Source organism: Protopterus annectens, chromosome 14.part0 (genome assembly GCF_019279795.1).
Source record: "Protopterus annectens isolate FY-2018-M chromosome 14.part0, PAN1.0, whole genome shotgun sequence".
Taxonomy (NCBI): domain Eukaryota; kingdom Metazoa; phylum Chordata; order Ceratodontiformes; family Protopteridae; genus Protopterus; species Protopterus annectens.
The window spans coordinates 269163704-269178483 of NC_056748.1; the positions used below are offsets into that span (position 1 = coordinate 269163704).

General features: G+C 40.6%; 1 protein-coding gene across 1 annotated transcript in view; it reads left to right on the forward strand.

The window, feature by feature from the left end:
* The window catches only part of DENND10 (DENN domain containing 10), a 455606-nt gene that overhangs the window by 124836 nt on the left and 315990 nt on the right, over positions 1 to 14780 (forward strand). The window contains exons 3-4 of the mRNA XM_044055976.1: positions 7125 to 7321; positions 8420 to 8499. Coding sequence (XP_043911911.1) covers positions 7125 to 7321; positions 8420 to 8499 — 277 coding nt within the window. The remainder of the gene's footprint in view (positions 1 to 7124; positions 7322 to 8419; positions 8500 to 14780) is intronic.

Consider the following 14780-nt stretch of genomic DNA (forward strand, 5'->3'; position numbering starts at 1 on the left):
GTGTAAACCTTGGTTTTAGATGATTGTCACTGTTGAAATGATGTCCTGAGCCGTGTGCAAAAATGAAAAAAAAAGGGTTGTAGATAGATGGATAAGGCCAATCTATAACAAAATGGGATAGGTTATTTTGAGCACAAAAAGGGAAACTGGCTAGGCCTAAAATGGCCTGCAAGGGCATGTAGCCTAGTAATTACCTATGAACCTCTGAATCGTATAGAGTAAGATATTCATTTATATATTGGCTTTAAATTGTGGATGGCCCTGGTGAGACACATAATGTTGCAAGGTTTTTAAGTCCAGCTCAGTTTACCTGACTAACTGAAGTATTACTGGCTTGTGGTCTGATGAAAAGCCAGCACCAATCCTGCAGAGGTTAAACCATCTATCCTCCTCACATCAATGAACATGATTATGGTCATACAGTGCTGTGACCGCAGACTACTGGAATAGCTGGAAGCAGGATTTGCTGAAATGTACTTGACCTTTAGAGCACCAGCCAGACTTGTTTTCTTAAATTATGTTTATCCATTGTTTTCTGGTCAGGGAATGCTTAGACTTGTGTGGTAAGGCCAACATCAAAGGATTCCGTACATGATAAACTCTTACGACTGTCATCCTACTTATTGAGGTACTGATCAAGAGTCTTGAAAAAACTTCTTTTGAAAATTAATAGGACCTACAAGGCTGTTGCCATCAGCAGTGTGGGACCAGAATGCCTCACAACAGTTGAATAGATGCCTTGAACACTTTTAAACTCCTGAAGACTTCAGAGCATGCATTTACTAATGAGTATTACCACCTCCACAAGATCCACCTGTGTGTGAGGAGGATACTGCACACAAATCATATTCCTGCCTTTAACCAGTTTTCGTATTTTAATAATTCTGGGAGACATTTTAAATTTCAGTAATTTATTTTAATAGGGGATTAACCTCTAAAATTCCTGGAAATTATCATTGGGTTGAGTCCTACTATCTTCATTCTCTCCTTCCTGTAAAGTCTCTGGCAGTACTGCATTGCTGTGCTGAGGAATCCTTCAATTTTGTGTAGCTTTTCTCTTAAATCGAAGAATCTCTTCTTTCCAGAGTTAAAAAATCAAAAGTAGAGAACTGCATGTAACACAACCATTTGTAAAAAGGATTGGTTAACACTGAATCTTGAAAACTATGGACATCATCAAACAGCAGCACCTTTCTCTGGTTCATTAGGTATGGTATGGGATAGCCTCTTCAGTCGAGGTGAGATTGGGTGTGGAGTATGACTAAGACATTCCTAGGCTATAAAAGCACAGAAGCGGAAGAGGAGCCTCCTCCACAAGTCCGTGCATTCAGCAAGTAGAATGTATTGGTTGACAAAAGAAGTGAGTAACTATTTAGCATAATGGAGGCACAGTAAACTTTGTTAGTTTTTTTCACCTGTTGGCTGTTAGTTATCCCCTATTTTAGCCCATTTGTTCTTTTGTGACAATTTGGCCACCAGCTTGGTTGAGAGCACCAGCGGGAGTTTGATCCATGGAAGGTGTGGAAGTTGTATGGTGCCATAGCAGCCTGAGGTTCGTCAACATTGTAAGAAAAAAAAATTATGTTTCAATTATTCACCCCAACAGTTAGCAGCTTAGTATTAGAGTTAGGTGCACTTGCTGTGTGCAAACAAAAATAGAACTTGCGTGCAGACAAGATGCTTAATGTAAAATTTAGTATCTTGAGATTCAGCACCATGTAGATCTCTCTAGGTTTGTGTAGTAGTCCTGCTGAATCTGTTTTCACTGTAGTTATGTTTGAACTGCAGGGTTATATTCTCTGTTAGTTTAACAGGTAGTACTTTGTTGTTAATTTTGCTTCCTATTCATTAGCTGTGCCATCAGGTGACATGCCTGCATTTTTTTTTGTAACCAGCACAGACAGCATTGCTTATAGTGCAGCCCATGAAATCTGCCTTGTGAGTAATGCTGTGGTCAAATGTGGCTAACCCATTTGTAAGAGTATGTAGCTACAGTATATTTAAAACTTATTTCCCCGTTTAGGTTCACTGGCTGTCTTCAGCTGCCAGATTAAGTAATTTTAGTAGAAAGTTACAGTTATTTGAAATGGTCTTTTGCAATTGGGTGTATGTCATTGTTGGTTACCAGCCAGAAGTTACTGTTGTAGTTTTTTCATGATGCTTAGTATTGTTCTTGGTTACAGTGATGATTCACTCTAAACAGAACAGCAAGGCGATTTTGGTTACAGAAAACATTAATAAAATCTTATTCTTTTTGTGAGAGGAAACCACCCTTGAGTGTACATTTCTGTCCTCACTATTTATGTATTTATTTATTTAGCTGGTGCAAAGGGCCCTTCTTAGCTGTGATTTGAGCTACAGGCAGAATAAACTGAAAGTAAGTATAGGAAAGATTAACAGACTTGAATGAAACAAATTGTAAATGAGTACAAAGAAAAGTGTACGAACTAACGGGATGCATAATTCATAAAGAATACAATTAAACGAGTATAAACTGGAGGAATATATTAGCGGGAGATTTCATTTTCATAAACGCAGTCAGCTATGTACAGATTGGAATAATGATAGAGGAGAAGAGTAGTACACAGAGTATGTAGGTAGTGGGAAGAAAAAAGGGAAGTTGTAATTATGTAGAGGAGTTACAAAACAAAGTAGTATAGGTGACAAGGACGTATATTGTGGTACAGATTAGAATTAGGACCATTAGTTAGAAGAAGGCAGAAGGCAGCCGTGATGGTGCAGCGGTTAGCGTTGTCTCACAGCAAGAGGTTCTCCAGTTCGATCCTCAGCTGAGGTGTCTTCTTTGCGGAGTCTGCATGTCCTCCCTGTGGCCGCGTTGGTTTCCTCCGGGTGCTCCGGTTTCCTCCCACATCCCAAAGACATGCTGTAGGTGGATTGGACATTCTACATTGGCCCTAGGTGTGAGTGCGTGCATGTGTGTGCCTTCTGTGGAAGGTTGGGCGCCGGGCTGGCAACTCAGCACCATAAAACTCCACTGGCAATCATGAGCAGATAGGTGATCCACTGTGGCATCCCCTAACTGGGAAAAAGCCGAAAGAAGAATACGTTAAAAGAAGGCAGAAGAGAAGTAAGGGGGAGTGGATAGTATAAGAGAAGAAGAGACAGTGAATTAAGGGGAGGAAAGAATTCTAGTAAGTGGTGCAGAAATGGCTGAAGAGCTTTTGGTTGGTATCTTAGAGTGTGGATCAGTTGTGTTTTAATGTGGTGAGTAAAGGGATATTATACTAGTGGTTGGTTAGCCTACTTCTCTGAAGCTAACTTATTAAGCTTAAATAAGTATTTTTTTAGATTATCTTCAAAAGCGTTATACTTTGTCTCGTCTGTCAGTTACTTGAGTAGTTTGTTCAAGTTAGCAGGCACTAATTTGTTGAAGCATTTTTTGCCAGTGAACCGGGGTAGCCACAGTGGTGCAGCAGTTAGTGTTCTTGTCTCACAGCAAGAGGTTCTCTGGTCTGATTCTCAGCTGGGGTGCCTTCTGTGTGGTATCTGCATATCCTCCCTGCAGTCGCGTGGGTTTCCTCTGGGCGCTCCAGTTTCCTCCCACACTCCAAAGACATTCAGTACGTGGACTGGACACTCTAAATTGGCCGTAGGTGCGAGTGTATGTGCGAGTGAGTGGTATGGATGAACTACTGTGGCAGGGCTAGCCACCCAGTGGTGTAAACCTTGGCTCAAGATGATTCACTGTTGAAGTGACACCCCGACCCCATGTGTAAAATGGGAAAAAGGGGTTGAGTATGGGTGGATTTCTTAAATCATGGCCTGTGTAAGGAAGTGGTTGATTTAATATTATTTCAAAGGTTATTGGGGGGGGTTGTGTATTAGTTTGTGAGAAAGTAAGGGGCAAAATCTGCAGTTTATCAATCTGTATGAATGGGAAGATAGCCCCTGCAGTTATGGGTGCCAGATAGCTTTCTACAGAGGTTGACACTGGTGCTCCCTGCAGGTGCAAAAGGGTAATGAATCAACATGTTAGTTAAAGTAGCCTGTAATAGAGTTGTGTTGTGTAAGGAGTTTAAGGCAAGAAGGAGTCACCTGAACTCGGCAGAGGAATAAGGACTCCCTTAGCTAATGCTGTGCTGGTGTCTGGTATAAACTGGTTGGAAACTTAGCCACTATCTTCAAGTTGAATGAGTACCTTCTCTTTTTTTAATTTCTTCAAAACTTTTGGGTTTCATGGACCCTATTCCTAAGTCAAAGTATAATTAAAGTTCATGAAATTAGTATTGTTTCAATCTTTGATGCAAGCCAAAAGTGCTTTTTACAGCACCTTCAATGTGTCCAGAATTGACTCCTTTTGCAATTCATATGTAGTTACATGCATCTGTAACCTATCTAAATATGACTGTAAATTCTTTTTTTATGAGACCCATTGCTCCTGATATTGTTAGAACTGTCTGGATATCCTTCTTCCATAATACACTTGTTTCTGCTTGCAAATCCTGATATTTTATGACTTTTTGTGTCTCTATGTATGTAAGATACTGTAATAGATGGGTGTAGCAATTTCAGTGATTAATGCTACTTTTGTGTTCTTCTTCTGGACTAGTACATCTTTTTTTCTCGCATCTATATTTTTTTAACTATTTCTAATGGGTGAGTCCATGTCATATAAATTTCAAAATTTTTCTATAATGCTTTGTGGCTAATGTTAACTACTTTAATATTATAATGTTTGCACAATCCCCAATGCAACAATATTGCCACATTATTATGCCTTTCAGTATACAGTTCTTCTGCCATTAGTATATAACACCCAGCAACAAGATGTGCAACTATTTCCAGTTCTGTTTTACAAAGCCTACATTTGTTTGTTTCTCCAACACATTCAATGAATTTTCTAAATCAATGTGTACGTGTAATCTGTTATCCTGGGCCGCCAATATTAACCTTTCGTCATTTGGTTTAAATACTCCTCTTGTTAACCATTCCTGCATTAAATCCTGATCAGGAATTTTCTGTGCTTGAAACTATATTTATCAGTTTCCTCATGTTGCCTTCTCATTTGATGTTTTATATATATATATATTTTTTTTTTCTTTTTTGGTTTGTTTTTTTTTTTTGGGCACATTTGGTTGCTGCCTGATTTTTATCCTCTCCAGTATGAGCTGTGTGTGATTAGAGAAGTTAAGTGAAAAATAAGTTTAGTGCCAGGTACAGGTAGTTTTTTGTCTGGACATTTTATTCCCATTAATGTCAAATAATGTTCGACGGGGTTTGTCTTTATTTATGTGGGTTTCTGTCAGAGTAACTGGACTCACTGCGTTTTCTTCATGTCACTTCAACAGTTGGCCTTTACTGCATTTTCCACTTGTTAACCTCTACATTTTGTTGTAATCTGCATTTCTTATCAATTGTTTTAACTTGCATTTTCAGCAAAGTCATTGTGGGACATTTCAACAACTTTATTTATAGCTGATATACATTTGAGTTGAATGTAACTTATTTTGATTGAGCTTACAGTTCTGATTCCCTGGGTCTCTTTTGGAAATGGGCTTTAGCTCAGCAGGGGTAATCTTATCAACATAGTCTAGACAAAAGAAAAAACTGAATGGTATTAGATTTTGAATGGGAAGGGGATGTTTTCAAAAAGTGAGGTATAAATGTTTTATCAGGGAAAGGAAAAATTACAGCAGCACTCACCTTACGCGGAGAGCAGTACTGAGATTTTGATGATGTATTGAAAACTATTATTGTAGTTCCACAAAATCATTGGTAGTGTTGAATTAGCCCATCTTTCTGAACCGGTGTTGTATTTCACTGCTGTGTTATAACTGTAGTTGTATGTTTTTCAGACATTAGTGTACTTTCTGTTAATTTATTTTTCTGAAGAGTTATCTTAATTGCTGTTGCTTGCTGTGGCTCATCTTACTGTGGGCTATCCTGTTTACACCCATCCAACTGACCATAGCTCTCAACCATCCATCTACAAAACACTAACCCTCATAATGTGGAGCAAATGAGCAGAATGTGGAACACCCTAATGGCTTGCTAACAGCTTCAACTAGGAAGGTCTTAGGATGGTCAAAATATCCTGGGTTTACTTATAAAAATATCTTTAAATTAATTAATGTGATTCATTTCTATTTACCATGGTTATCAATCAGTTAAAATGATTTCTAACACTGCATGTGTGACGGTCCCTTTCAATGTGGAACATGAACTGTTTATGATCCCAAATGAGGTATGTTCCTCATAATAAGATACACTTGAGAGGTATGCAGATGAGACTGATACACAGAATAGACTTTTGTTTAAAAATTTCCCCACTACTGCCATATAGGGTGCTGAGCCCCTACAGTCTCCTAGCAAATGTGTTCCAAAGCCGCCAGATGGCAGGCCGAAAAAAAAATTCAAGAAAACTTCATAATTTATCCCTATCAGTGTTGACTGAGTGGACTTTTGAAAGAGACACTCATGAATATATGGCTATAAAATTTACATTTTACTGGTGCTCATGGATTTCTTACTGTTCAGTAGGTCTCACTACCTCTTTCTTGTCACACTCTCTCTCCTAAGGAGTTTCTACTTTCTTGAGCAAGAAGAGAAGTGGCACGTTCTGAAGGGCTTTCTGTTAGAAGATTGTAGTAGTGTGCAGACTATCTGGCTGCCCAGAATTTACAAAGAAGTAGTTTCAGGCAAGGCCAGTTTAAGTGCTCTGGTTTTCTATGTCCCGAGACCCTCTCATTCATACTATTTACAACAGGTTTAATGTGCTTTGCCATAATGAGAAGACTAAGACACTTAATGGTGTGTTATAAGCTTCACTGCTGCATTCTCACTAATGCTTTCAGGACATTTTCTTGACATCATGCAGAAGTAGGTTTGAATGTTGTCTTTCTGGCTGTTTCTTCATTTATTTTCTCTTATGTTATTCCTGTAGGCTATGGACTGCATCCATGCTTAAAAGAAAGATAATTATGTTGAAATGTATTTTGGTTACAGACATTAAAATATACAATGATGTGAACATTAAATGGAAAATTAGCTTGTTTTTAGCAACTAGAGTTCACCTCAGGAGTGGGCATTAGCTTCCACAAGCACAGTGTATTTTTTTTCTTTGCTGTGTTTTTCTGTCTTATAGTGTACTCTTTTTGGCACAGAAAAAGATGCGAATGGAGATGTTTTGTGGGTATGGTGCTATCCATCCGTAACTGCCGAGTTGCGAGAGCTTCTTTTAAGGAAATGTTTCCTTACGGATGACAATGAAGTTCTTCATACATTTGTATTTGGTCAGCACAGACGAATATGGTTCTACATCACAACGATGCAAGTTCAAGAGCCTAGTGTTCTGACAAAGGTAGAACTAATGTCTCATATTATGCTAACAATTCTTGTTTAGAACAAAGATGTACTTTTATTTTATCCTTAAGTGAGCAAAAAAATAAATGAACAACTTTTAGTTATACCATTAGCTGGTAAAACTACTGTTTATTATACATATCAAAAGTGGATTTAATCAGTCTTTTAAATGTGTATTGCACAAGCATCCTAAGTTATTGTGACACATAAATAATTGAGTAGCAAACCACTGTCATTTGCGTGGTATAGTAGCAAAATATACAGGTAAGACTGGCCCATTATTTAATTATACCACCTTCTAAACACTATGTATCACTTTATTTCTGCCAATATTTTTGCATGTTGGTTTGTTTGACGTTAACTGGATTATAGTAGTTTTGCTCAGCAGCTGATAATGCAGTCTGCAAACCTAGGCATATTGTTATATTGCTTTCCAGACTCCAAGGAACAGTATTAACAGATGAAAGTAATGGATAGACATCCACTTACACTCCTTTTGACATGTTACAGCAAAATGGGTAGTTATCCACATGTCTATGCATTTTCTTTATTTTATAATGCCAAAGCACTTGTTTAGGGAATTGTTGGAGCACAGTGAAGGTAAATGAGTTTCTGGATAGTGCACATAATGTAAGTAGATTTAACGGTATTGAGATTCCAAGGCTTCCAACCTTACAGTATAGGACTTTCCCTGCTAAGTGCTTTGATCTTCACTTATGACAGCACTTCTTTATAGGTGCAGCTGCTGTGTACTTGTGCATCTATTCTTATGAAATGCTGAAAATGTGATTTTGTATTATCCAGTGAATTCTTGTCATAGCAGAAAGTATTTTTGCAAATGCAAATCTGCTGGGCAGTGTTACACAGTATTTGTTCCTAACACCTTTATGTTTTTTTGTACTACTACTGGGCCTGTTGATACTTAAATATTGTTGTTAGGGTCATCTTTGTAAAGGAACTTATTTGTCTGAAGGTTTGATATCTGAGTGTTTATATTTACTTTGTAAGATGATTTTTTAAGCGGAGTGTATTTAAAAAATAAAGCATACTTGTTAGAAATCATATTTTCTTTTCTTTTTTTTTTTCTTTTCAACAGGTGACACATTTTTCTATTGTTCTTACTGCCAAAGACTTTAATCCTGAGAAGTATGCAGCCTTTAGCAGGATGCTGTGTAGGTCTGTATCAAATATATTTGCTTTTCTTGCTTTTTCTTTCTCTCTCTCTTTTTTTTTTTCTTGCAGATTCCTAATCCTCATTTATAGACAAAGTTCTAGAATGTCATGCTTAAGAATTGTCAATTCCGCATATAAACTTACATTTGCTTTTCAAAGGTACCTCCACTGGATGTGACATTCCAGAAAGCGTGTTGCTATTTCTGACCTGCTTTTGCAGTTTGCTTGATGGATTTGGTACGGTTTCACTGTACATTCTCACACAAGGTTCATAAATATGTTTTTATATTGTTTTAATATAATGTGCTTGCTACATTTCAAGAAGTGTGAATGGATACTCTTTCTCTGTGCACGTACAGAAACCTTGAAACTCCACTTTATGTTGGTGGTGGTGGCCCAGTATATAAGGTCATTCATTGTATGTTCCAGTTTTCATACTTTTTATTTATTTATTTTCCTTTATATTTGTTAAATAAACCGACACCATCTTCAATATTAAGGCCAAAATCTTGAACTATGTCTAAAAAAAAACTATGCCTAGGCTACATGTGCAGGCCCCTATGCCTAAAAACAAATGATCAAAATGGCTGAAGATTTAATTACTCTAATCAGGGGTAGCCAAATCCCCCCCTCCCCACACTTCTAAGAGGCCTAGGTAAGAAATTGACTGTGAATTTTCTGAACAGGATTCTATTTCTTCTGACTCTTCTAATGAACAGGAATTGTCTATACCTACTTATGAGGACTCTGATGCAGAGGATTCCATTCCTTCTGATTCTCCCCCTGAGGATTTTTCTTTTGGGGAAACTTTACATACCTTAAGGGAACATTTCCACTGGGAAAGTCAGGATTTTTCTGAATATAAAAAGAGGCTTAGGGATTTTTTTCTTCTTCCTCAGCATAGGCCTTTGGCTATACCTCCTGTTTTAGACATTATTGATGTATTTTCAGAATCTAGTATGGCTCCTGATTCTCTGCCTCCGGCTCCTTGTAAGCCAGACAGATACTACAAGGTTCCTGACTCTCACAAATTCCTTTTCAAAAATCATGTTGCGGATCCTGAAACCATTTCTCAGGGCCCCAAGGGCATTAAGGTTTCTACTGCTAAAAATCCTACCCCTTCTGATAGAGATTCCAGGGCGCTGGATAGATGGGGTAAGAAGGTCTACACTTCTGCAACCTTGGCAGTCAGGGCTTTAAACTGTCAGTTCCATATGCTAACATATCAGCAGCATATCATGGGACTGATTAAACAGAAAATGATGTTGATTTCTGACTGTGTAGAAAATAAAGATTTACAGGATCAATTGCATTCAGTTGAACAAGTTGGAAAACATACTTTGCAATGTAGTTTTGATTATTTGGAGGCCTCTTGCAGGGCTGCTGTAACTGGGTCTGTGCTAAGGAGGCATGCTTGGCTCAAACAGCAATCTCTGCCTGATCATGTTAAAGCAAAATTGTTGGATGCTCCTTTACAACAGGAGCTTCTCTTTGGTAATAAGGCTGAAGAAGTTCTAAAAAAGATGGAAGATAAAGCTAAATCTGTGCAAACTGTGAAAGATGTCTTACAAGTGCAACCTCCAAGATTTAGTAGGCACTGGCCTACTAAGAACTGGTCCTTTCCAGTTCCTTCGAGAGCCACTCAAGTCAAACCCAGACATTCCAAAGGCACCAGGTTTCAATCCCAAGGGGCTTTCAGAACAAAGCAATGGGGTGCTCCTCTTCCAAATCTGGAAACAAGACACCTGCCTATGGTAAGCAGTCTCAATGACTTCCCTCTACACTTACCAAGCACTTACCTTTTAGCTGCCCCTTTGGGGGGAAAACTGGCTCTTCATGTAAAAAACTGACAACTTATAACACAGGACAAATGGGTTTTAAATATAGTATCCCAGGGATACAGATTTCATTTCCGCACGTTGCCCACTCCAAACGGATGGCCAGACCTGCCCCCAAATCAGTGGGCAGAGGCCCAGAAACAAATACTTTCCCCTGATGAGCATGGGGGCTATTCAACTAGTACCAGAAGAGGAAAAAGGACAAGGTTTCTATTGAAGATTTTTCCTGATACCCAGAAAAGACAAATCATGGCATCCAATTCTGGGCTTATCTACTCTAAACACCTTTCTGGACATTCCAAAATTCAAGATGCTGACTCTTCACCAGTTATTTCCTATGCTAGGCAAAGATGCCTGGTTGACAACTCTAGATTTAAAAGAGGCTTACCTGCATATCCCAGTCAGGGAATCTTGCAGAAGATACTTCCGCTTCAAAGCAGGCTACTTATAGGTTCATAGGTTGATACTAGGCTATCTGCCCTAGGGCATTTATAAGCCTAGCCAGAGTGTGTTTGGCTTTCGCCACCCTTTTAGATTAGTTAACTGTGCCTTTGTATAGTAGGTCACAGAAGAATAGCCCTTTTAAGTTTAGTTTACTGTGCCTCTGTCTAGTAGGGACACAGAAGAGATCCCAGGGGTAAACCTCCGATCTCCCATCCATTCGTCAAGATCCCTCTTGAAGAGGGTCATTGAGGGGCTCTGCCTAACATGGATTGGGATTTTGTTCCAGAGTGAGGGGAGCCTCTGGGATATGAATCTGTCCTTCCAGCATGTCCTATTTATTTCTGTGCTGAGGTTTAGGTCCCTGGATCATGTAGCTCTAAGGGATTTGGATTTCCTGAGGTGGAGCATGTCCATTAATTCTGGGTTGGACATGGCTTTATACGTCAGGCACAGATCGCCTCTGAGTAGGCGGTAAGCAACTGAGTAGAGCTGGAGTTTCTTTAGCCTAACTGAGTAGGGCATCTGTTTGAGTCCCTTGATCCACTTGGTGAGGTACTTTTGGGGTCTTTCCAGCTGTTGCAGGTGTTGGGTAAGGTACATCCCAAATGGGGCATTGTATTCAATTATGGGCCTGATAAGTGATGAGTAGAGGGGCACAATGACCTCTCTTGATCTAGATGTGAACCCTTTCGTGATAAGATGGGCTGTATAGAGGGTCTTTCTAACCACTTTGGCAACGTGATTGTCGAAGCAGAGATTGCTATCTACTTGGATCCCCAAATCCCTAATTTCTTCTTCCGACTTAATGGATTACCACCTATGTGGTAATTTGTAGGCACTTTGTTTTTTCCAAAGGGGATGACTATGCACTTTTTGGCTTTTAGTTTTAGGCCATGACTCTGGCACCAGTTATCTGTCTCTGTGAGACCCCTTTGGAGGATGCTTGTGTCAGTCGGCAAGTCAATTATATCACCCAGTTTGCAGTCATCTGCAAACTTGGTCATCCATAGTCCTCCTGTGGTAGCCTGTACCTCCGTGAAATATATACTGAACAAGAGAGATCCCAGGACTGAGCCTTGTGGGATGCCACATGTAACTGGTTTAGAGTCAGATATGGTACCTGCAATTCTGACCATGTGGGTTCTATCCCCGAGCCAGTTTGCAACCCATCTTGTGACATAGGGGTTGATATTTAAGCTGGTGAGCTTATTTATGATGCCCGAGTGGGGTATTGTGTCGAAGGCTTTTGCGAGGTCCAGGTAGGCTGTGTGGACTACCTTCCCTTCATCTATGGCCTTGGTGACTGTTTCAAAGAAGTCGACCTTGTTCAAGAGGCAAGATCTGCCCTTAACAAAGCCGAACTGGGTAGGATCTGGTGTTTGGAGGTTCCCAATGTCTTTGTTTATGAGTTCCATGATGATACGTTCCATAGCTTTGCAGACCAGGCTTATAGGGCGATAGTTTCCGGGGTCCGTTGTGGCACCACCTTTGTGGAGTGGGACCACTGTTGCTGTACGCCATTCCTTGGGTACATATCCTGTAGTAAGGCTGAGATTGAACAGTGATTTTATGTGAGGGTTCAGTTCTTCTTGGAGCTCATGTAAGACACAGCCTGGGACACTGTCCGGTCCCATTGATGCTGTGTTTTTTTACTTTGGAGAGGGCAGCTCTCACCTGTGCATCTGTGATGTCAGGGAGGCTACACTCTGTTGGGATAGACAATTGCTCTTTTGGGGGGGAAGGGGGGGGGGGTTTGCACTGAACCTGTCTGCCAGGATGTTGGCAATGTCTGTGGGTTCAGTGTATTTTTTGTCGTTTTGCACTAACTCCGAGCATATCTGGGAGTTGCCACCCAGGTTCCTGACATAACTAAAGAAGGCCTTGTGATTTATCTTTAGCGTCTTGTGCAATTTTTCTTTCGAAGCTAGCCTTAGATAATTTTATGAGGGATCGTAGTTTTTGCTAGTACTGATCAGAGATGCCTTCCCTTTTTGGGATTTTACTCTATCATGTAGTAGCTTCCTCCTTCTGTTGTATAGCTTATTTATGGCTGGGGTCCACCAGACAGGTCTCCTGCCTTTGGAGGAGTGAGTCTTGGTTTTATTTGGGATAGCACGATCCATGCATTCTTGTAGGTATACATAGAATGCGTTAGTAAAGGATTCTGTGGTTTGGGCCGTATTTTCCACTGGCCCGGGGGCTTTGAAGGATTCCACCTTAGTTTTGAGAAGTGTGAAGTCTGCTTTTGAGAAGTTCTTCACCGTGATTTCATTTGCTGGGGGTGGGGACGGGATATCGATGTCCAGTGAGATTAGTTTATGGTTAGATCTTACCAAAGAAGGGTATACCTCTGGTATGGAACATAGAGTCCCCATGTTGGTGATGATCAGGTCCAATATGTTTTCCCCTCTTGTGAGAGTGGTGACCTGTTGTTCCATAGCATTTGAATTTATAAATTCTAGGAACTGTTGGGCGAGGGTGTTGGGGCTTGAGTAGTGCTCCCAGTCTATGTTTGGGTAGTTGAAGTCACCCAATATAATGGTGTTTGGAGAGACCTTCATATTCTCCAGTGTTCTCAGGAAAGCCGAGTGGGTTCCTGAGGGTGGTCTGTAGCAGGCTACAAACTGAAAGGCAGTTTTACCCACTGTTAGTTGCACATGGATGGTCTCCGATGCTTCGTGCAGTGCCACTAACCTGGAGGTGTGGGTGTCTTTGATGAATATGGATACTCCCCCTACTTTTGTGGTTCAGACCGAGTTTTGGGGCTGAAAAGCATGGTATGAGGTATAACCTGGTAGTGCTGGGGTGCTCTCGGGAGCCTTGAACCAGGTTTCTGTTACTGCACAGATATCGATATTCTCCATACTGAGGAGAGCCTCGAGTGTGTGCATCTTGAGGTTTAGACTTCTGGCGTTGAGCAGCATTACCCTTAGTTTCTTTTTCCTTGTGTTGTTTATGGAGGTGGGTTTGTCTTTTGAGCTTTGCCTAAAAAAGGAACTATGGGGGTGGCAAGAGCCTTAGCCAGTATTCGAAAGCCCAGGGGTGACAGGGGCAAGCCGTCCCTAGCGAAGCAACGTGGCTTGTCGAGCATGTCATCCCAGGCTGACAGACACTGGATCCCCTTTGAATGACACCAATACTTTAACCAATTGTTAAAATTGATCATTTTGTCTTTGTACTGTGGCATCATTCTTGGTGAGGGTAAGATGCTACTCAAGGTCAGGGTCATACCGGCCTGGGCCACATGATCAGAGAGCTCCTCTGTCTCTTTTCATGTAATCCAGGGAGGTACGTCTCAGGTCATTCACACCAGCATGGACAATGACAGAGTCATATTTGTACTTGCTTTGGAGTGACCTGAGTGCTTGTGTTATGTGGCGGATCCTGGCACCCGACATGCAGCTTACAGTGACCTTCTTCTTGTGCAGCCTGGTGAGTGGGATGTCAGTGTGTCTGACAATAGAGTCGCCTGTTACAAGTGTATTAGGTGTGTTGTTTAGCCTTAAGGGCTGTGACTGTGTGGCACACTGACTTTGTGAACTATGTGATAAGTGGGTATTGTTTTGGGGTGGCGGCTGCTTGGATGTCTGCTTTGGAGGTCTCTGCTGCTTGGGCAGATTTTTATTTAGAGCCTCCGAGTATGTTTTTGTGTGTTTATGTGTTTGGTTTGCTGTTGCGATAGGTCTATATGAGACTGGCTTTGTGGTGCGTGTGGTTACCTTTTCCTCCTGACTGACTGTGCCAGTCCTGGGTTGAGAGAGCACAGCCTCCAGTTTAGCTATATAGTTGCATCTCTCACATATATTTGAGCTTGTTGGGAGGGAGGAGAAGGGTGGTCTGTGTACATAAGGCAGTTGTAACATTGCCTCAGGATTCCCAGATTCACCAGCTGGACTGGAGAGCATACCTGAAACTGACCTTTGGACATGTCAGGATAGTATAAACACTATTTTTTGACTGATCAGAAAGGACCTATAGGGAGTCAAGTCCTTAAAAAGAGTA